Below are 20,846 nucleotides of genomic sequence, written 5' to 3' on the forward strand. Positions count from 1 at the left end.
TGGGGTCTGAGGTCGCGTGCCAAATTTCAAAAGAATCCGATCGCAGGAAGTGGGCGAAATTTGAGCTGCAAGATTCCGTTACAAGATACATACATACATACAGGTGAAGCTAATAAAAGCCTGTTAAAAAAAGAAAAATTAAGTCAATTCGGTTACCATTTCCTTTCATGTTCGTGAAAAAAAGTTCACCAATACAGGAACACAGGTTCAGATAACAGGTTTATTCAACAGTCTTAACAAGAGTACAGCTTCATAAAATAGTCTTATGATACAAAATTTGTACATATCTTACAAGAAACATGTCGATACATTTTCACGTCATGATGTCGATGAATGCATCCTCGTCCTCTTCCTCGTCCCAACGATCTTCCTCCTTGGCCAGGGAGTCGAAGGCCCTCTTCTTCGTCTGCCGGAGGATCTGGGGAGAGACGGGAGTCTAAAATGAAGTCCCCAAAAAGCGTCTGTGTGTTTGAACTCCCAAAACTCGAGAACTACCCGGCCGATTGCAGGGTTGGACCCAATTGGGTCGAACCCAATGGGTTTTTTTGAAAAAACCCATTTAAAAAAACCCATTATTTAGCCCACTTTTGGGTTTTTTAAAATTTTCTGAGAAGTTTTAAAAAATAAATCAATTTAAATACTTTCACAATTTAAACTTCTTTTTCATTTCTTCTTCACCACAGACATTGGACATAGAAAATGAATTTTTTGAAATAGTATTTCTCAACTCTTAACAGCATTAAAAAAAAAAATGTTTCAAATATTTTAAATAAATATATTTAATTTTTTTTAACTGATAAATAAATGGACTCAAATTATTTTGACTAAGTCCTGTCACGTCTGATTTTCCCAATATTTGTAGATTGTACGGAGGAAACTACTCTAGCTAAAAGGCTTTCATGTGAATTATTTTTTGCAAACACATCGCAAATCTCGAATAAACACAAGGTATATTTTTTAGAAATTAACAGGTTTTTCAAGCGGTCGGACAGAAAACAGAACAGGATGTACAGTATTTTCATTATCTTAGGAAAAAGTTTAATATTTCTTACTCTGTACACAGAAATAGAAAAACAGGCAACATAAAATTCAAGGAAATGTCTTGATTAAGCTGGAATTCAGTAAAAAGGGATTTAAACTACTCGATGTTCTACAGTAGTCTTGCATAACAAAATGAAATAAAATAAAGTAAAATGCAAAAAAAAAATAGTAATTAAAAACGAACAATAGATTTTATCACTCGAGAAGTAATTTTGCCTTAACTGTTGGTAATCATGAAAACTAAAAAATCTGAAACTTCACCATTCTTGGGTTTTGTCGTCTTTTATACTTTTCTTCAGAAAACGCTGAATTTTAACTAGTTTTCCAGCTTTTTTACCCCGATACAATTTTTGCACTTTGTTCATATACTTACGTTACAATATGCTACAAGTACCCCACATTTTCCCTAAAAAAAGACAAAAAAACCCACATTTCTTTTAAAAAACCCAGCTTCAGTTGGGTTTTTTTGGGTTTTATTTAGAAAAACCCTGGGTCCATGGGCTTTTAAAAAAAAAACCCGGGTTTTTGCCAACCCTGGCCGATTGAGCTGAAATTTGCGCAATTTGTTCCTTTAAGTCCTGAGAAGGTTTGCAGACCAGTTCGAAAACAATTCGATGAATTGTTCGTTTTTTTTTAATTCCAATGTAGGCCCAATTTTCACATAAATTCCCGAATATGGGGGTGAAAAATTAGTTGCATATATTAATATTATATTCCGTTGGAAAGAGAACTTCCTGCATTACACACAATTTTTTACAATGATCTAACTTACTTACGGCGGGAGTTTTTTACGTTTTTAGCTCGAATTTTTTTAGACTTAGCTAAAATTTAGGCACTTCTTCCTTCATTAAATCCATCAATAAAAAGTGAAGACATTGTCCCACAGTTTTCTTTTTGACTCCATTTGAAAGAGCTGTTTTTTTTTACTCCAGATCTAACTCGACCTAAGGTCGAAAGTTTAACCCTCCATCTCCATTAGAAAAAAAGTTACAAGCGAATTAAATGAAGTTCAAAAATCTGTTCTCTATTCAAGTTTTTAACCATTTTATTTTGCGTTTCCACGGTAACGCTTCTTGAATCCATTGTTTATTTCCATCTTTCTCATTTTCAATTCTTAAACTTATTTTATTTTGTGTTTAAATGGTTACGCTTTATAAATCCACCTTTCTCATTTTATTTCAATTCTTTAAAAGTATTTTAGTACCTGTCGTGATTGTTTGGCGAGAAAATTTTGCATGATGGTTTTTTTTTCTTTCATTTAATCCTGGTTATTGAAGATACTTCACTTGACGCTATGGCTTATTTCAAGGTAGACCGGGCAAAGCCGGGCAACGCAGCTAGTATTTTATAATATGGTGAAGCACTGTTTATATGTTTTTAAAGGGACGGTATGAAAAAGCGTATAAATGAAAAAACGTTTAATGGGACGTACTAAAGAGAAATACAAAAACAGTGCTTCACTGTAGTACACAACCAGTTCTTTTACGCCGGTTCTGGCCCACCGCTTCAAAATTTCCATAACTTTTGAAACTCTAGTAGAACTCTCAAGAGTACAATCAACAGTCTTTTTAATTTTGCATTTATCTCAGCAGTGAGGAGAGCGTAATGACCGACTGTTAAGAAATCAGATTTTTTGTAACACTCAAGATCCATTGAAAAAATGTTTGTAAAGTTCAAAACTCGATACTTTTGGTGGAAAACTGCTAGCAAGAAGTAATTAGAGGTCATTAAAACGCAATAAATTAATACTATTTAATAAGTGTGTTTTTCAAAAAGAAACATAATTTTCAATTTATATCTCTTATTTATAAATTATCTAATGTAAAAATTTTGGGACGACAATATTTTTTTCTGATACATTAATCTTAACTTGTGTGTTTCGAGCAGTTTCTAACTATACACATAAGAAAAGAAATTCTCATAATCTTATTTCTGCTGTTAAATAGTATTTCATACTTGCCAAGCCTTCCGGATTTCCCGGAAGTTTTACGGATTTTTATGTCCTTTTCCGTTTTTCCGGGTATGAGCAAAATCTTCCGGATTTTTTACGTTTTGTAGAAAAAATAATTATCTCGCCAATTTTGGCGCTAACGATACTTTTGTGGAACGCGGCACCGCCAAGTAGCCAAGGTAAGGTTGCCGTAAGAGAATGGCACGAGAAGAAGCGAGGCAAGATTATGACGTCACTGCGTGATACAGCGCATGACTTCATCGGGATCCAATCAAAGCAAGCGTCGCGGCGGGCAACTAGGGGCACAATTTCGGCGCCGATTATCTTCTCATTCTCTCAGTTCGAGCTGTTTTTGCTTCGTTCTTTTTTTAAGATGAGTACCAAATGTTATTTCCAAACTTTTAAAGAAAGCAATAAAAGTAATATTTACTAAACGAAAGTAATTTCAATTGATATGAAATTCATAACTAATATATTGTTAAATGTAAAGAGGGTAGGTGTCCTGTTTGATTTTATTTTGCGTTAAAATCTTGTGGATAAAAATAAAAAAATCTTCCGGATTTTTTTTCTCCGAGGTTGGCAGGTATGAGTATTTTATGCTTTAGTCCATATGTTAGGGACAGGGTGTAGAACGATGATCCAAAAAAAAAATCATGGGTTGTGTATAGGCTAGTACTGCGGTGCTAAACACAAAAGTCGTACCTGCAGTTGAGTTCAAAATGAGCCTTTAAAGTTCTATGTTTCCATACATTTGATTCTGATTTCACTTTAAAAAAAAAAAAAATTCAGATATTTCCTGTTCACAAGAGACGATAATACAGGTAAAGTATGTTACAAAGAAGCACCTCCTGACCAGGGTTGGCCGGATTGGACCCAATGGGTTTTTTGAAAAAAACCATTAAAAAAACCCCATTATTTAGCCCACTTTTGGGTTTTTTTTTAATTTTTTGAGAAGTTTTTTAAAAAAGTAATTAATTTAAATACTTTTTCAATTTAAACTTCTATTTTATTTGTTGTTCACCACAGACAATGGACATAAAAAATGAATTTTGAACTTTAATAGTATTTCTTAACTCTTAACGGCATTAAAAATACTTCAAAGCTTTAAAAAATATATATTTAACTTTTATCTTTAACTGGTCAATAAATAACTCAAATTATCTTGACCGAGTCCTGTCACGTCTGGTTTTCTCAATATTTGTAGATTGTACAGAGGAAACTACTCTAGCTAAAAGGCTTTCATGTGAATTATTTTCTGCAACCCGACACGTCACAAATTTCGAATTAACAAGTTATATTTTTTAGAAATTAACAGGTTTTATGAACGGTCGAACAGAAAACAGAATAGGATGTACAGTATTTTCATTATTTTATGAAAAAGTTTAATATTTCTTAATCTGTGCACAGAAATAGAAAAACAGTCAACATAAAATTCAAAGAAATGTCTTGATTAAGCTTGAATTCAGTAAATAGGGATTTAAACTACTTGAGGTTCTACAGTAGTTTTGCATAACAAAATGAAATACAATAAAGTAAAATGCAAAAAAAAAAAAAAAAAAATGTAGTAATTAAAAACGAACATGAGATTTTATCACTCGAGAAGTATCTTTGCCTTAACTGTTGGTAATCATGGAAACTAAAAAATCTGAAATTTCACCATTCTTGGGTTTTGTCGTCTTTCATACTTTTCTACAGAAAACGCTGAATTTTAACTAGTTTTCCAGCCTTTTTTACCCCAAGACAATTCTTGTGCTTTGTTCATATACTTACGCTACAATATGCTACGAGTACCCCACATTTTCCCTAAAAAAAGACAAAAAAACCCACATTTCTTTTAAAAAACCCAACTTTAGTTGGGTTTTTTTTTTGGGTTTTATTTAAAAAAAAACCCCAAAAAACCCTGGGTCCATGGGCTTTTTAAAAAAACCCGGGTTTTTGCCAACCCTGCTCCTGACACTAATTGAATTTTGAAACAACTTATGGTCATCCTATTTAATAAAATATTTCATTTGGCAATATTTGTTCATTCATTAGTTCAAGGACATTGTGCGAAAATGCCAGGATGAAATAACGTTGAAGCCAAAAAAAAAAACCCAAGTGCAGAGTTGCTTCAGACACAAGCAGTAGAAAATTTTCATTGAAAAAAATTATATATATTATTAAAATTATATATATATTTCGAAGAATGTCAGCTTGACTGTATTTCTTTTGATTCTTTTTTGAATAAGTTGCTGCCGAAAAAAAAGTAACACAAAATACCTAAAAATATTTTCCCTCGGATATCCGGAACATCACTACCTAATACTAGTGTTAAAATAGGGGTTTGGTTCCGTAGATAACATAACACTTCATTCTGGTGATGACTCATTGTATAATAGGCGTGATGTGTACTTATATCGACTTTTATGCACAACATGACATAAAGAAAACATAAATAAATTTCGTGTTCTGTTTATCAAAAGAGGAGCTGCCTATGATAGCCTTTTGGCAGTCATTAAGAATTTTTCTCTGTAATTCTTTGCCATAGACTAATGATAAGAATAGACCGAGCTTTCCCAGACTTGCTGATGAAAAAATGGGTTCATGGATACATCATGTGACTGGTGGGAGGCTCGGCGAAAACTCTGGCGGCATGGTTGCTAGATGGAAACATTATCTATAGTTTGGCACTCGACATGTATTTTAAGACGTAATGCGTTTTCATTATAATTTTTTTGTCCAGGTGCAGAGATGATTGAACTGTTTTTCTTTTAGTTATGCATTATTTTGTCATCAGTCATTCGTTTTTGATCACAGTTTTCAGTCACTTTTATTTTATTTGGAACTGCTACGTGAGCGTTGGCGTGAACGTAATGGAGGAAACGTTTTGCGTTAACGCAAAAGTGTACTCATCGGTATCTTAAATTGAAATGGTAGGTAAAAATCTTACCGTTGGCCGATTCTTTTTGGGCGCTTACATCTTGAATTGCTCAGAGAGTTGTTGAAATGGACTAAAGAAAATGCGCAGTACTATCTAAACGAAAAACTCACTATATTAACAAATATATTTACAACTTCGAATAACCAATTTACAAATTGGACTCCATAAAAGATCATTCTTCCGTGTTCCATCAATTCTATTTATTTTATTCGTTGATCGTCTGCTAGGATCAACTCCCGCCGTTGCTAGGATGTCCACCAGTCACATGGTTTGGTTTATGAGCAGCAAAAGGGTTGCCATAGCTTGGTCAATTCTTATTATTAGTCTATGTTCTTTGCAGATCATTAACGCATCCATGATCACTTGCGTCACATTTCCATGACAGGATCTTCCCTCACCAACAAATCAAAAAGATCATTTCTATTGTGCAAGGATTGGCTCAAAATTTTCAATGTGAACGTTTTTGGTTGTGCGTCATCGACATCGGTATCCTCGTTGGTTTTGGCCTCCTTTGTCACTCCCAAAAGCTCTTCTTCCAGTGAGTTCTGAACTGTGTGAGTTTAATAACTTTACTTCTGGAAAGAGCTCAGCTGTAACCCATCGCATAAAATGCCTCCAGTGGCCCGAGCCCGAATATTAGAACATCAAAATGCAGTTTATTAAGTGCAATCTGCAGTATTTAGGAGTTTGGATTTTCAAAAAAAAAAAAAAAAAAAGCGGAAAATTTTATCTTTTGCATTGCCACATCCACGTAAACCCAACCGTGTAAAAAAAATAAAGGTGTCAAATCTTAAGCCGTGTATAATTGAAACAACGTAAAATAAACCCGCGTACAATGAGGATCTACTGTACACTTTTCATACCCATGTAGGAAAAGGTTTCTTTTCTGTGACCACAATTGCGGAACTGTTGAAAGCTTCCAAAATTTTGAATCCCCAAAAAATTCTGATTTCAGGAAATTTTATTGTTTTGATAAAAATTCGAGACACATTAACTTCGTTTCGGAGTTTGAGGGGAGGCACAAAAATTCGGGAGTCTCCCATATGAATCGGGAGAGTTTGGTGCCCCTTAACTCTTTCACGGGCGCATCATTAATTTTTGAGAAATCTTAAGAAAAAACACCACAAATGGGTTTATTTGATTATCTAGACATAGATTTTTCCGTTAAAAAATTTTTTTCCAGAATTTTTTTTACTGGGGTGATGTCTCTATTTATTTACACCCCGCACCTGGGGAAGGACAAAAACCATGTTTATGCATGTAAAAATGAATTTGAATCTTTTCGAACAATATGATTGTCTACCTCAGGAAAAAAGAAGAAAAATGATTCACTCTTTCAGCGCTAATTTTAAAATCTGAAAAAAAATTCCAAATTTTGGGGTAAACGAAAAATTGAAAATTTGATGATTTGAACAAGAAATTGAGCCTACGAAAAAAAAAATTGTTTGTTATTCTACCATCTAATGTTTTTTATTGAACTTAAAAGAAGAGGACTCAAGCGATTTAATTTAAAAAATTCATAAAAAACAGAGAAAAAAATTTATAAATTAGTGATTTCACAGCGCGATTACTGCCCCTGAAAGGGATAAAAGCCTATCCATCGATATCAATAAATATATCCACATCAAATTCGGAAGCATTTTCAACATTTACTTGCGGTATGGAAGTCAATAACAAAAGGTATACTTACTTCTTTGGCTTTCTTTTTGATGAACTCTACTTTTTCCTCCAAATTCATAACAGGATACTGGTGCCACACCTACATGCAAAAATTTCCAAAATCAGTTACAACTTTTAAAATGCTATCCCTGTTTGATAAATTAAAATTTAGTAAGCTCGGTAGATTCCGCAACAAAATACATCCAGTTGTTGTGACGAGGCAGATTATCAGATAAAGGCCGGGCAAAATCTAACATTTTAAGGCTTGTTAAACTTGAAAGTATATTCTAATCACTAAATAATGTTTCTTAAATACCATTTGTAGTTATCGCTTTTGAAAGTAACCTAAAAATAACAATACATGTCAACAATAACAAATAACAATAATTAAAATATAAACTAGCTGCGTCGCCCGGCTTTGCACGGTCCACCTCAAAAATAAAAGTTATGTCAAGTGACGCGAGTTCAACACTCAGGCTTGAACCAAAAAAAAAAAAAAAGTCAGTGTAGTTTTGCGGCAGATTGCGGAAAACCCCCCAAAAAAGTAAACAATTTAAATCCCCTGATTACAGGAAAAGCCCCAAAACAAAAACAAGAATTTTACCTGTTCATATTCGACAAAAAAAATGGCGATAGATCTTTCGTCTCAATGATTTTCTTCACCCCCGCTATGCATTTTAATAATAGCGTTGTTGCGGAAAATTGAGATGAAGCACTGAATAATGATTAGAATGGAGGAAAGCCGTCGAAATCTAAGTGTCATAATTAATAGTTTTTAATTGATATCTCCGCTAATTATTATCGGAGGATTATGTTAAATGGCCAAACATGAAGACGGGAAGATGACGAATCCATCGATACCTGGTTCGATGGTCAGTTCACTGTCGTTCGGGAGAAGAAGCTTGGACATAGATAGATAGATACTCAGATTTTATATGTATAAGATAATAAAAATCTTCAAATTTTAATTAAAAGGAGAATGTGTTTTAAGACCCTTAACATCACCACACAAGTAAACATCATGTTTGAACGAGAGAAATGATAGGTGTCATGTGACACTAAAAAAACCCTTATTAAGTGTCACGTTTATTTAGTGGCCCCCCTACCCTAGAACTAAAAACTGGAGCAGGCATCTAGACCAGGAAAACTGAGCTTTCAGCACTTTTCACCAGTTTTTAGCTCTTCAAATCATACTTTCACCAACTAAACCTTGATAAGATGGAATTAGCTCTTCACCATTCTCTTTGGTATGAAATAACAAAAAAGTCCACATACTTAGGAGTCAGATTGCAGAAGCAAAACACCCATGGGGTAAATATATACCCTGATTTGTAGTTTAGAGGTAAAAAAATGGGTTTCTAGTTTGGGATTAAAATTTTTTATAATCTGGCATAACATTTCTCACAGACTACACACCACTGGTCATTATTGGGAGTCTTAGATCCATTTTCATGTACCAAAAAAAAAAAAAAAAAAAACTGTAAGCAGAGTTTCTAAAGTCCTCATTGCATATATAACATAAAACTGAGACCAACTGTAAAACAAATACATAATGAAGACATATCACGGTGGCGACAGGAACTGTAAAAAAAAGTTCCCTGACTTTTCCCTGATTAAGTTCACCAAATTTCCCTGATTTACGTTACCAATGATAATGGCTTTCTTTCTTTGCTCTACTTGAAATCCACTGTATGTTTGTATAAAATGCAGTATTTTAAAAGTTTTAAGTTGTGTAAAGTTGTTGAACTAAAGATATATTTTTAAAAGATGTTACTTTTTTAATAAAATGGTTAAAAGAAAGCATATAAAGTTAATTTTTTGGGGGACCCCCCCCCCCCTGCAAAACAGTATATTAAATTTTTCTACATGGAAAGATTATAGAAAATTTAAAAAAAAAAAAAAACTTCCAGAAACCACTTGGCATAAGAATTTTAAGAAACTATTAAAATCACTCTTAAAAACATATGTATATTTATGATAGAACTAAAAAGTAATTGAAATTATTTTGAACTAAATTTTCAAACAATATAACAATTGTTGCAAGAATAACAAGTAATAGTGAAAGAATAGAAGTAATGTAGTTATTCTTATATAACTAATTGACATATTTATGCAAAACAGATGAAACCATTCGACATGCATTCATAGGGAGCTTTTCTCTAATCAAGAAGATAGGTTTTAATGAATGAATACAGCATTTTAACAATAAAAAAATAAAGATATTTACTTAAGTATATTAGTTAACTCTATTTCAAATGATTTCAGTATGTAACAAAAGAGAATCTTAGATTTCTTTTATAACAAACAACTTTGAAATGCAAGAAAAAAAGAAGCAATTAGTTCATTTCAAAATATTTAAAAGAAGAATACAACTTGGTTATAAAATAAAAGAATCACTTAAGTCTGAAGAAAAGAAAACCTTTATAATTTGAGGTAACAACAAAAAGTATAATGGCAAAAAACAAAGAGAAAGTTCAAAATATTGAAAGTTCAATTTTAGCAATTAAATTAAAAACGTGAAGAAATAATAATTTTTAAGCTTTTATAGTATTAATTCAAAAACCAAAGATTTCTTCGTGAAATCGTGACTACAGTATGCTAATTACTTCGAGACAATGGAAATAAAGGCAAAGGAGCTAAGGCATTAATGAAGGTTTCCTCTTTGCCTGTTTGGTTGTTTATTTTACATAGCATTGAAAGCGTAAAAGGAAATTCCAAGCTAGGTAAAATAAACAACCAAACAGACACCGAAGCAATCTTAGGAATTTCATCCTGTGGTTAATAAGATTCAATACTTTGACGTTGAGGAAAAAAGATGCACAAATATGCGGCAGTGTATAATCGCACCACATTAATTTTATTCATTTATTTTTATTTATTTATTTATCGATTTATTTATTTTGAGCAGATAATTGGCGGAAAATTCGTAGGGTACTTAATTTTGTAATGCAAAAAAAAAAAAAAAATTCTTCATAAAATCAATTTTCCCTGATTTTTGATTATTTTTTCAAAATTCCCTGATATTTCCCTGACTTTTCCCTGATCTCCCTGATTTCCACCCTGCATATGGTCGAAATTTTAAGCATTATGAGATACGAAACACATAGGATTCTAAACTGAAAGATATATCCAGCAATGTGGACAAGGGCCCCAGCTTAAAATGGAGGGCATCATTTGGGCAATCAGAAAAGTCAATTATGGGGTGGGGGGGGGCCAAAAAAGGAGTTTTATAGGGTTAATCGAACCATAAAATAATTCATTTTACCAGTTCCATCAAGTCTTCATCTTTGCAAGACCATTGACTGGACGTCACCACCCTAGAAATGAATTGTTCCAGCTCCATCTCCTGAAAAGGTGTTTCGAACATTAGAAAAATCATGCACCAAAAACTTAAACATTACTTTAGCAGAGAACCTCATAGTTATAAAGAAACTAGCCGAGTTGCACGGTCCACCTCGAAAATAAATAAAAGTTATGTCGAGAACAAAAATGGCAACATATCTTTCGTCTGAATGATTTTCTTCACCGCTATAAATTTTAATAAAAGCATTGTTGCGGAAAGTGGAGATGAAGCACTGAAAAATAAATGGAGGAAAGCCTTCGAAAAATAGGGATATTATGTCGAAATCTAAGGAGCATCATTAATAGTTTTTAATTGATATCTCCGCTAATTATTATCGGAGGATTATGTTAAATAGCCAAACATGAAGACGGGAAGATGACGAATCCATCGATACCTGGTTCGATGGTCAGTTCACTGTCGTTCGGGAGAAGAAGCTCGGACATACATAGATACGCTCAGTGTTTAATTATATAAGAGAAGAATATAAAGAAGAGAAGAATATAAATAAATAATCTTTAAGCTTTTTTTTCCTAGTTATGGAAAATGCAAATACAAGAATTCTTGGGGTTTCTGGTAATTTAATTACATGTTTGTAATAAATAATTCAGCATACCTGCCAACATTCAAAGAAAAAAAATCCAGTAGATTTTTTTCAGTGTGGTGCAATATCGCTGTTTCCCATGTTATTGAGGGGGAAATAGGGATTTTTTATTATCTCTTAAAGTACATTCATATGCAAGTTCCTTGAGTCATATACACAGAGATTAATTAATGAAAATATTAAATGAAAGAATAAGAGTTGAAGTAATACTTTTTCAATGAGGAGAAAAAGAATTCCAATTATCTGTAAAAATACAATCATAGACAAGTTTTTTTCAAGTTTTCAACAAGATGTAATCTACTTTTTTTGGCCTCAAAGTGCCTGATAATAGTGATCGTTTTGTGTACAACGAGAAATGTTGTAATGCTTTTAATTACATAGGCTTAGCGATGAGTGAGCGAAGCGAGATCGCAAACGTAAACAAGAACTTGATGTTGCCAGCTTCCAATGTGCTAAAGTTTGAAATTGAGTAAGAAACTTTCAAACCATGGAGTAAAAGCACTAAAACGATGTAAAAATTTATTTTAAAGAGGGTTATTTTTTTCATTTTCAAGAAAATCCCTAAATGGAGGGATTTTTTTTTTTTTTTAGAGATTAATAAAAACCGAAAGATTTTTAATAAAAATCGGAAAACGGGGAGAAATGTTAAAAATCCGGGAGTCTCTCGGAAAATACACTGGAGTTGGCAGGTATGATTTAGTTTATTAATTAATGCTATTAATTTATTGAACTAGCTTTTCACTGTTTCTTGTTCCCAACAATTAATAAAATCAAAGGAATATGTTCGGGGGCATATTAGAGAGTGATGCGAGAATGGGCCTTTCGACCCATGACTCTCGACTCGAAAAATGTGCCATTGCAGGTGCAATGCAATATACAGTTTGTTAACAAGAAACAAAATTGAATTCTTGCATGAGGAATGATGTTTTTTTAATGCATTTTTTTTTCTGCATTTGGTTTTAACAAGCAGACGATGAAGCGAAAATGTCAAGAAAATTGAATTATAATGAGAGAAGAAAAAAAGCAGTTACCATGATTGGATAGTTGTTATTAGACAACTGATTGCTTGAAAATTAATTTGAAAAATGTACTTGGGACATGTTATAAAACAAAAAAAATTAATAAATAAAACTCTTACTCTGTAAGAAACTTTGTTGTCAAACTTTATAACTCATTTATAAATTTCAATTCAAAAAGTGATAGTTAAGTGCAGCTTTAGTTTACTGGTACACTTATAAGTCATAAAAAGTTTTTTTTATAATACAGTTGAATCTTGGTAACTCGAACTAGGACATTTGGGAAGGATTGCAAAATTCTTGACAAAGAATTAAATACTATCAGAATGACACTGAGCAAAGGGGGATAATAAGGACAGGCTGTTGAAGAAAAATATACTAAATTCTATTTTTAATAATTCCCCCCCCCCCCCCCCCATCTTTTTGTTTCTTTTTTACTGCAAGAATTTGCTCTTTAATTTTGATAATTCGGTCGTTATATATCAAATTATTCAAAAACAGCTCTTCAATATTCTTTTAAAGTTATACTAGCACTTCATTCTCAGTTGCTAGTATAAGTTGCTAGCTAAGTAAAATTACATGTTAAGAAATGGTTGCTCTGGATGTCTGAAAACAAATTATGGCAATCTAGAAGCTTTTTTTAACCAGGGATTTGGGAATCATCAATTTGAAAAGAAAAAAACTAAATTTTGGGTACACTTCAATTTAAAAAAAAAAACATGCAACTCCAGGATTGCCCCAGAAAATTTCAGAATATCCGAATACAGTTGAACCTATATTCAGTAAATTACCGCCCATTAGCCAGGGCTAAAGTAGAAATACATGAAATACACCGCCAGCTTCGTCATTTTCAGCCGAGGACTGCAGTTTCGTGCTTATTAGCACTCATCAGCCCGGCATAGGAAAGGGACTGAGCTGGAGATGGAAAACCTCTTAAGGAAGCCGAGAGTGCGAAACAAACTCGTAGCTAATATAGAATTAGCAGACAGTTGAACCTGTCTGTCTCGCCAACCACCACAAGTTGAGTTTTTTCATTTTCCTACAGTTATATCATAAATTCAACATATTTTTCCATGTTTATCTCGAACAAATGTTCCCAAAAACCTCTAAAGCTCACATTTTGGCTACACAGTCATTTTCAAATTTGATCCTCAGCGATCTTTATCAACAACAAAAATAATAAACACAAAAAGCAGTTGCTAAACTATCAACAGTCATATAAACCTCCAAGTCTTCTGAAACATGAAGCCCAGGGAAAACTAAGTACAAGGAGAAAGTTTTCTGAGAATTCCATCCACATAAAAAGGGTGGGGCAGGGGGAGGGGGCACTGAAAAAGCTTCGTAGGTTTTGCTTTTGAGTCATTGAAAATGGTCAATTGACATTCTCTGAGTTTATAAATTTCAGCACTTTTGAACGACAGTCATTGAAAGACAATTTTTGCTCTTAAGGATAGCACTAGCTTACTATCAATAAAAACCCTGCGATCATCACAAGTCATCCAGTAAAATGTTCAACAATATTTGAAAGAATCCCTCAACTTTATGACTACTTAGTTCCCATTGCTTATTTTTATAACTTTATGAAAACATCCGTATCTCGAAACCTCCCGATCTCGAATTTTTCTTCTGTCCCATGAAACTGGAGACTGACAGGTTGGATTGCATTGTTCCAAAAAAAAAGAAAAAGAAATGGTGAGAAGGTTTGATAACATACCGTAGGCGAAAAATACAGAGGCTGAATATTGGTATACAGGGTCGAGTCTGAAAAAACAAATAATAATGCATTTAATTTATGAACAAAATATGATGTAATGAATAAATAAATACTTGGTTACTAAGGATAATTTAATTGACACACTTTTAATCTATATGTGCAGGAGGGTCAAATAATCTTGAGCAACTTTATGTAGACAAATTTGTCACAATCTAAGGCTAAATATTTGGTTTGATGGAGAGAGGAGAAATAAGATGAATATATTTCAAGAACTATCAGCACTCTAATTATCAAATAACACATTAAAGAAAATCACACCAATCTTATTCAGAGGTGCATAACAAAGAATTCAATTATTCAGACAGTTTTCTCCATTTAGAGGTCTAATAATGGAACAATAACGGTACATCCACCGATACAATCTCAAGAAATTCTGCAATGCGCGAGTTTGTCGAAAAAAAAGTGATATTTCATCAGAAAAGTTTTATTGAGTGCTAAACTGCGAGGTGTATTCCAAAACTAAGTTCCGCTCGGTCATAAAAAAAATTGACTTGTAAGAAAAGGTAACAGTCCGAGTGAAAACCCCAGTCAACTTTTTCGAAAAGTTGGACCTATCTCAAACTGAGAGTCAAAAAATCATTTGAGTGAAAATTATTAACCTTAAATACAAGTGAAAAAGACAAAAATGAAATTAAAAAAAAAAAATCATTTGTTCATATTTCAATGCCAAAGAAATATCACGGATCAATATTTGAGTTTGAATAAAATCTTTAATTAAAATCTGATTTTTTTTTTTTTTTTTGAGTTTTTCCAAAAAAAAAAAAAAAATATTTACATGCTCAATTTCAGAAAAATATAATGTATTCACATGTTGTGCAATATATTTCACATTAGCAGAATTTTTTTCTTCCCTTCCAATGAGGCTGCATTAGAGGCACTACCTTTTGCAGACCTATACTGCATAGACAGGAAACATAGACTAAGATGCTTTTGATGAAAACTAGACGTTAAATCCCGGTTATCACAAATTTGCCATTTCAACTGCGCTTGAGCGCGGACTTAGCTTTTTGGGCTTTCTGTTTTAAGATTTCGTGTTGCTTGTTTATATTTAGGCTGAGCGAGAGTCCAACCAAATTAATGAATGCGATTAGAATATTTTCACAGCGATTTCGTGATATACTATATGAAACTACGGATGTGAATAACTGATAATCTTAAGAGAAAAGTGACACTTCAATATTTATTAGTTTGGAAAAATTTATTTACCATAAATGTAAAATACGTTGTGTACTTCAAAAATAATTGCAATATTAGTACAGAAATCCGTCTTTTGCGGATATTTTACGTAAGGCGTAAACAGCTTAGTATTATACATTTTTATTTAGGTTGAGGGTTCGGCTTTGTATTAGAAGTGATGCTGCAATTCTAGTACGCTCTTCTGAGGTTAAAAATTTGGTCCTGAGAAAGGACATACAAATCAGTCACCGAATCCATTAATAATTAAGACGCAAAATGCAATCTTTACCGAGGCCTAAAAACTAAATCAGAGAAAACTTTGTGATTTCTAATTTTTATCTGTTGCCATCTCATATTTATTACCAAATTTAAAATAATTGTAATTAATTTAGCACGAGTTTTGAAATCAGTTAAGTCCGCGCGCAAGCGCATTGAAATGGCAAATTTGTGATAACCAGGATTTAACGTCGAGTTTGATGAAATGTTCCATTTGGCGATCTCAATCACTAGTTTGGCTTGGGTTAAAAAAAAAAAAATGGTGCTAAGCAGACAAAAGCAAATACAATTGATTACCTTTTTTTTTCTATGATAGAGAAAATCCCCAAAACTTGCATAGATGACAAACGTTTCGGTAAATAGCTTGTTTATTTTCAGTTTATCTTTTACGTAGACAGTGCATATATAGCATGGATCCCCAGACTAACACAAGAATTTAGATGTCCAGTTTCCATACCAGATGGAAGCACATGGACTCTCTTCAATGTGAAACTGCACTGGAAATAAAATTTTGCCCAGAGCACTCCAAGCATGGGCGGATTTATGGGGGGTCAGAGGGGGACAATGCCCCCCCCCAGTTTTGGGAGGACTTTATTTAGTAACAACACATCTTCCAAAAATTAAAAACAAATATCATTATTTTTTCGTTTTTGAATAGTTTAGAAGAGCATGGGTGGATTTAAAGGGGGGGGGGGGGGCAAAGGGGACAATGCCTCCCAGTTTTGGGAGGAGTTTATATAGTAACAACATATCTTCCAAAATCTTATAACAAAAAAAAAATCAAGATTTTTTCTTTTTTGAATAGGAAATTAAAGTTTATTTTTTCTTTTAAACTTAAAGTAGCCATTTCTTACAAAGTTTGAACAATACTGTACAAGTGTATAATCTACTACTCAATTTCAGAGGCTGGAAAGTGCAAATTATTGATAGGTTCTAAAATCCCTGAAAAGAACTGGCGCAGTATAGCCTACAAGGGCTCTTGTACCAAAAACCCAATCTAACCAACCAAACCTTGAAAACAATTAGACAAGTCTTTGAAACTCCTAAGCAAAGTGTGCTTCAATTTTATTTCTTATCAAGTGTATAAATTAAGAATTGTTCATCTCTTGTTACCTATTCTTGTTACCTATTTTTATTACTCTCTTGATACCTATTCTCTAAATCTGTGCACCATTTCTTTTAAAGTATTCACTTGCATCACAAAGCACTTTTAAAGCGTAAAACTTAAAAAAAAAATTATTTCCAATTAACCCTTACAAGACTTCAAAATGCAGAATTCTATATCCATTTTAGATAATTTCCTCCGGGGGAGTAACTCCCAATCCTCTAAAACTGCAGATATTCTATATCCCACTTAAAAGGGAGCACTGCGTTACTCTCTTAATACCAGCCCCCTCTCTTTTAAGGTCAATTTAAAAAGGACAGCATGATTACACACAGTAATGAAAACGACACATAAAAAAGTAAAGATTGGCCTTACGCATCACAGAAAACAGACAAAAACATGGGGGGGGGGAAGGGCAATTAAAAATGTTGCTCCAAAAAAAAAAAAAAAATCCTGCCCCCCCCCCCCCAGGAACTTAGTCCTAAATCCGCCTATGACTCCGAGTCAAACAAGTACTCGGGGGAATCTTTTACATACCACCTAATCATGTGACTTGGAAGCCGCCGACTCAAGCCGGGTGCGAACCTTTGGGCACAAGAGACCAGTGTCATCACACTGTCGGCATTATCGGAAGGTAACCATTAAAAAAATATTTGGCGAAATTGACGAAAGTGCATACATAACAATGCAAACCAATCAGAAAATCTAAAACGGAAAAGGAAAGTGTCTTACTTTTCAGAGAATTTGAAGGCAGCCTGTGAATGTATGCAGTGCTACTTATCTCGCTATCCTGACTTTTGTCTTCCTGTGAATAAAAAGTTGGAATTGAATCAAGATGAACCTAGCATAGATATTTGTATAGTACAGACAAATTAGGACACTTATTTGACGGGTTATTGATTTCAATTTTTAAATTTAACCCGAGTGTGATTTCAAAAAGTATAATACTCTAACAAAATTTTGGAAGATTAAAAAAAGCATCCTTTCATAAAACGTTTGCAAAAGATAAATTCGATGCTTTGGAAAAATAAAAGGCTGCATGTGAGCAATGGGTCATAAGAGTTACCAACCCTTTAAGGGGTAACTCAAAAACGTTCAAAAAAAAATTTTTAGTGCTTATTTAAAAACAAAAAACTATTCTGAACACAGGGGAAAAGTTTCAATGCTTTAGTTCAAATATTTAAAAAGTTATGAGTGGTTTTAGGCCATGTTCGCTATGTGTTCTTATGCAAAAGAAAAACTGTCAACTGCTTTTTCTCGATGATGGTTTTTTTGTGTTTTCATGACATTAGAGTCCCTAAGGATTTTTTTCTATCAAAGATACAGCTTTAAAGTAATACATTTTGCAATTGGGATAACATCTTTGATAAAACTGTGCATTGGATAAGCATTTTATAAATGACTCTAATGTTTAGAGCATGTTAAACCTTTAAAAACCAATGTAAAAAAAAAAAAACTTTGACTTTTTACATAATTATCACAGAAAATTTTCTAATGAACTCATCAGCAAATGAATGCACAGATTTTTAGAGATGATTATAGTGATCGTTTTGCAAAAAACGTTTTTTAAATGAGTGCAAAAATGAAAAAGCCTTAGGGATTTTTAAAAAGTTGTAATTTTCCTCAATTTTTTGAATTTTCAAAAAAAGTAGGCAATATTTTTAAATTTTGAAAATAAATGATTGATTACGAAATAAGTATGCATGTTATGGTTTCAAAGAAATATAAAATTTATATAAATTAAAAGAAATTGCTCTAAAGGTACCGTGACCCCTTAAGTGAACAATAAGGGATTTTGCGATATAAAACGTCGGTGTTCAACGTTTCTCTGCACAATGGATTTGAAAGCTGGTTGAAATGCTTGAATTACGTATGATCCTCTTTTTGTTTTCTCAAGGAATGGGGCCAAATTTTCAAAGTCATGAAACAGTAAACTAGAAAAAAATATGAATACACACACTGGAGGACTTTTTAGCTATTCAAAATTCATCGTTGCTTAATGACAAACCATAGGGGTAAGAAAACAATAATTTTTAAAGCTAATAAAGCAATGACAAAAAATATCACATTGGAAATGAAACCCAGCAGAAGTGCCAGAAAGCAAAAGCAAATGAATTCTCTTAAAGATCCTATTCACCCTCTTAATTGTTGTGGAATTTATAGAATTAATTGTAGTTGTAAACTTGCCTATATTGGACAGACTCGGCGTGCTTTAAAAATTCGCTTGAAAGAGCATCAAAATTATGTGAAAAAACAACAATTAAATAAGTCTAGTATTGCTCAACATTGTTGGGATTCGAATCACTCTTTTGATTTTAACTCTTTTCAGATTATCCAAAAATGCCCCAATTCATCAGATCTTGACTTTTGGGAATCCTTTCATATTTTGAGGAACAGTTCTAACTTAGTTAACGATCTTAGTGCAGTTCCATATTTTTCTAACATTTGGCTCCCATATCTATCTTCCTTTGTTTATTTTTGCCTTTTTGTCTTGATTGACACCCCCCCCCCCAAAATTCTTCTATTCATCTTTATTTTTCCTTTTTTCGAATATTTTTTGTTTCTGTTTATCTTATTTCATGGTTTTCCATTCTGCTTTTCCTTTCTTGCGGTTCACGGTTACTGACAATTTCTTTTCTTTTTGTTTAAGCTTCGGCATAATCCTTGTCCAATTGAATTCTTTTTTTCTGGGTTCGTACCTAAGCGAAAGCTCCTGACCTTTGCTTGCATTCCTATTGGTTCCTGATCGGTTTATAACTTTGTCATTGGTGTTTGGCTAATCCGCTGTTTTTATCTTTTAAGCTGCTTGCTTATCTGCTCTTGGCTTTTGTCGGATGTCTTTTCATCCATAAGCTCATTATTTTTGCATTGAAAAAGGCGTTCCCTGTAACGCCGAAACACGTGTCTGCTGTAATTTACAAATTTGTGCTTCTACTTACGTTGTTTGGTCTGACTTTACCGAAGGATGTTAACGAGAAGAAAGGAGGAGCACACAAACACCTACACACACACACACACGCATATACACACAAACACATACACACACATATGCACACACAAATACATACAGACACCTACACATGCACACACACACACATACAAACAACTACCCACACATTCATGCCTGCACACAGACGCAAACACATATGCCTACACACACCCCCCATACGCATTCCCCCCCCACACACATTCATACACACAACTACTCACACATTCATGCCTGCACACAGACACAAACACACATGCCTACACACTCATACACATAACCCCTACACCCCCCCTCACACAATCACACACGCCTACATACACGCACTCGTGATTGCGAAAAACATAATTTGAATTCAAGATGTCAAAATTCAAATTAATTTTTTTTTCTTTTTTTTTTTTTTTAATTTTCACTACAAAATAAATGCTAATATTCACAGAAAAATTCTTGCAGTTTGTGATCAGCATTGCCTAAACACAACACATGATCTTCATACTCTATTCAGAGGAATTGGAATGTATGCAGTCCCAGTATGTCCCTCATTTTTGTATTTTGGGTTTTTAAAGAGAGGATGTGTACATTTAAAAAAAGGGAAATGCTGGAAACAATCAGTAAAATTAATTCCATCTACCTAAGCTTCAAATATGAAGACATTCGGCTTCAGCTCTCTCTCTCACTACCAAGGGCAACAATTAAATGACCGAAACGAGATGAATCTGAATGTACGTATAAAAATGAAATAGATTAATTTCCACTATCTTTCATGGACTACGTGAAAATTGCTAACAGACTACTAGGAAGAAAAAAACAAAGAACAGAAAGAAGGTGCAGAACAAAAGGAAACATTTCAGAAACAGAGAGAAAAAATGTTACGTTAAAGGAACTCATTTTTGAGTTAAAACCTCTATTTTATTAAAATAAAAAAGAAAGAAAGAAAGAAATAGAGGTCATTTTTCAAAGTTATAAAACAAATTCTCAAAATGTTCTCAAAATATTTT

General features: G+C 33.2%; 1 protein-coding gene across 1 annotated transcript in view; it reads right to left on the bottom strand.

Annotated features, from left to right (window-relative positions):
- Nucleotides 1-228: 228 nt before the first annotated feature.
- LOC129216849 (uncharacterized) overlaps nucleotides 229-20,846 on the bottom strand; it is an 89,082-nt gene continuing 68,464 nt past the window's right edge. Inside the window, exons 17-21 of the mRNA XM_054851061.1 lie at nucleotides 17,595-17,667; nucleotides 14,246-14,292; nucleotides 10,837-10,917; nucleotides 7,603-7,671; nucleotides 229-418 (exon numbers count right to left, since the gene is read on the bottom strand). Of these exons, the coding sequence (XP_054707036.1) occupies nucleotides 314-418; nucleotides 7,603-7,671; nucleotides 10,837-10,917; nucleotides 14,246-14,292; nucleotides 17,595-17,667 (375 nt within the window). The 3' untranslated portion in view covers nucleotides 229-313. The remainder of the gene's footprint in view (nucleotides 419-7,602; nucleotides 7,672-10,836; nucleotides 10,918-14,245; nucleotides 14,293-17,594; nucleotides 17,668-20,846) is intronic.

Source organism: Uloborus diversus, chromosome 2 (assembly GCF_026930045.1).
Source record: "Uloborus diversus isolate 005 chromosome 2, Udiv.v.3.1, whole genome shotgun sequence".
NCBI classification, from domain to species: domain Eukaryota; kingdom Metazoa; phylum Arthropoda; class Arachnida; order Araneae; family Uloboridae; genus Uloborus; species Uloborus diversus.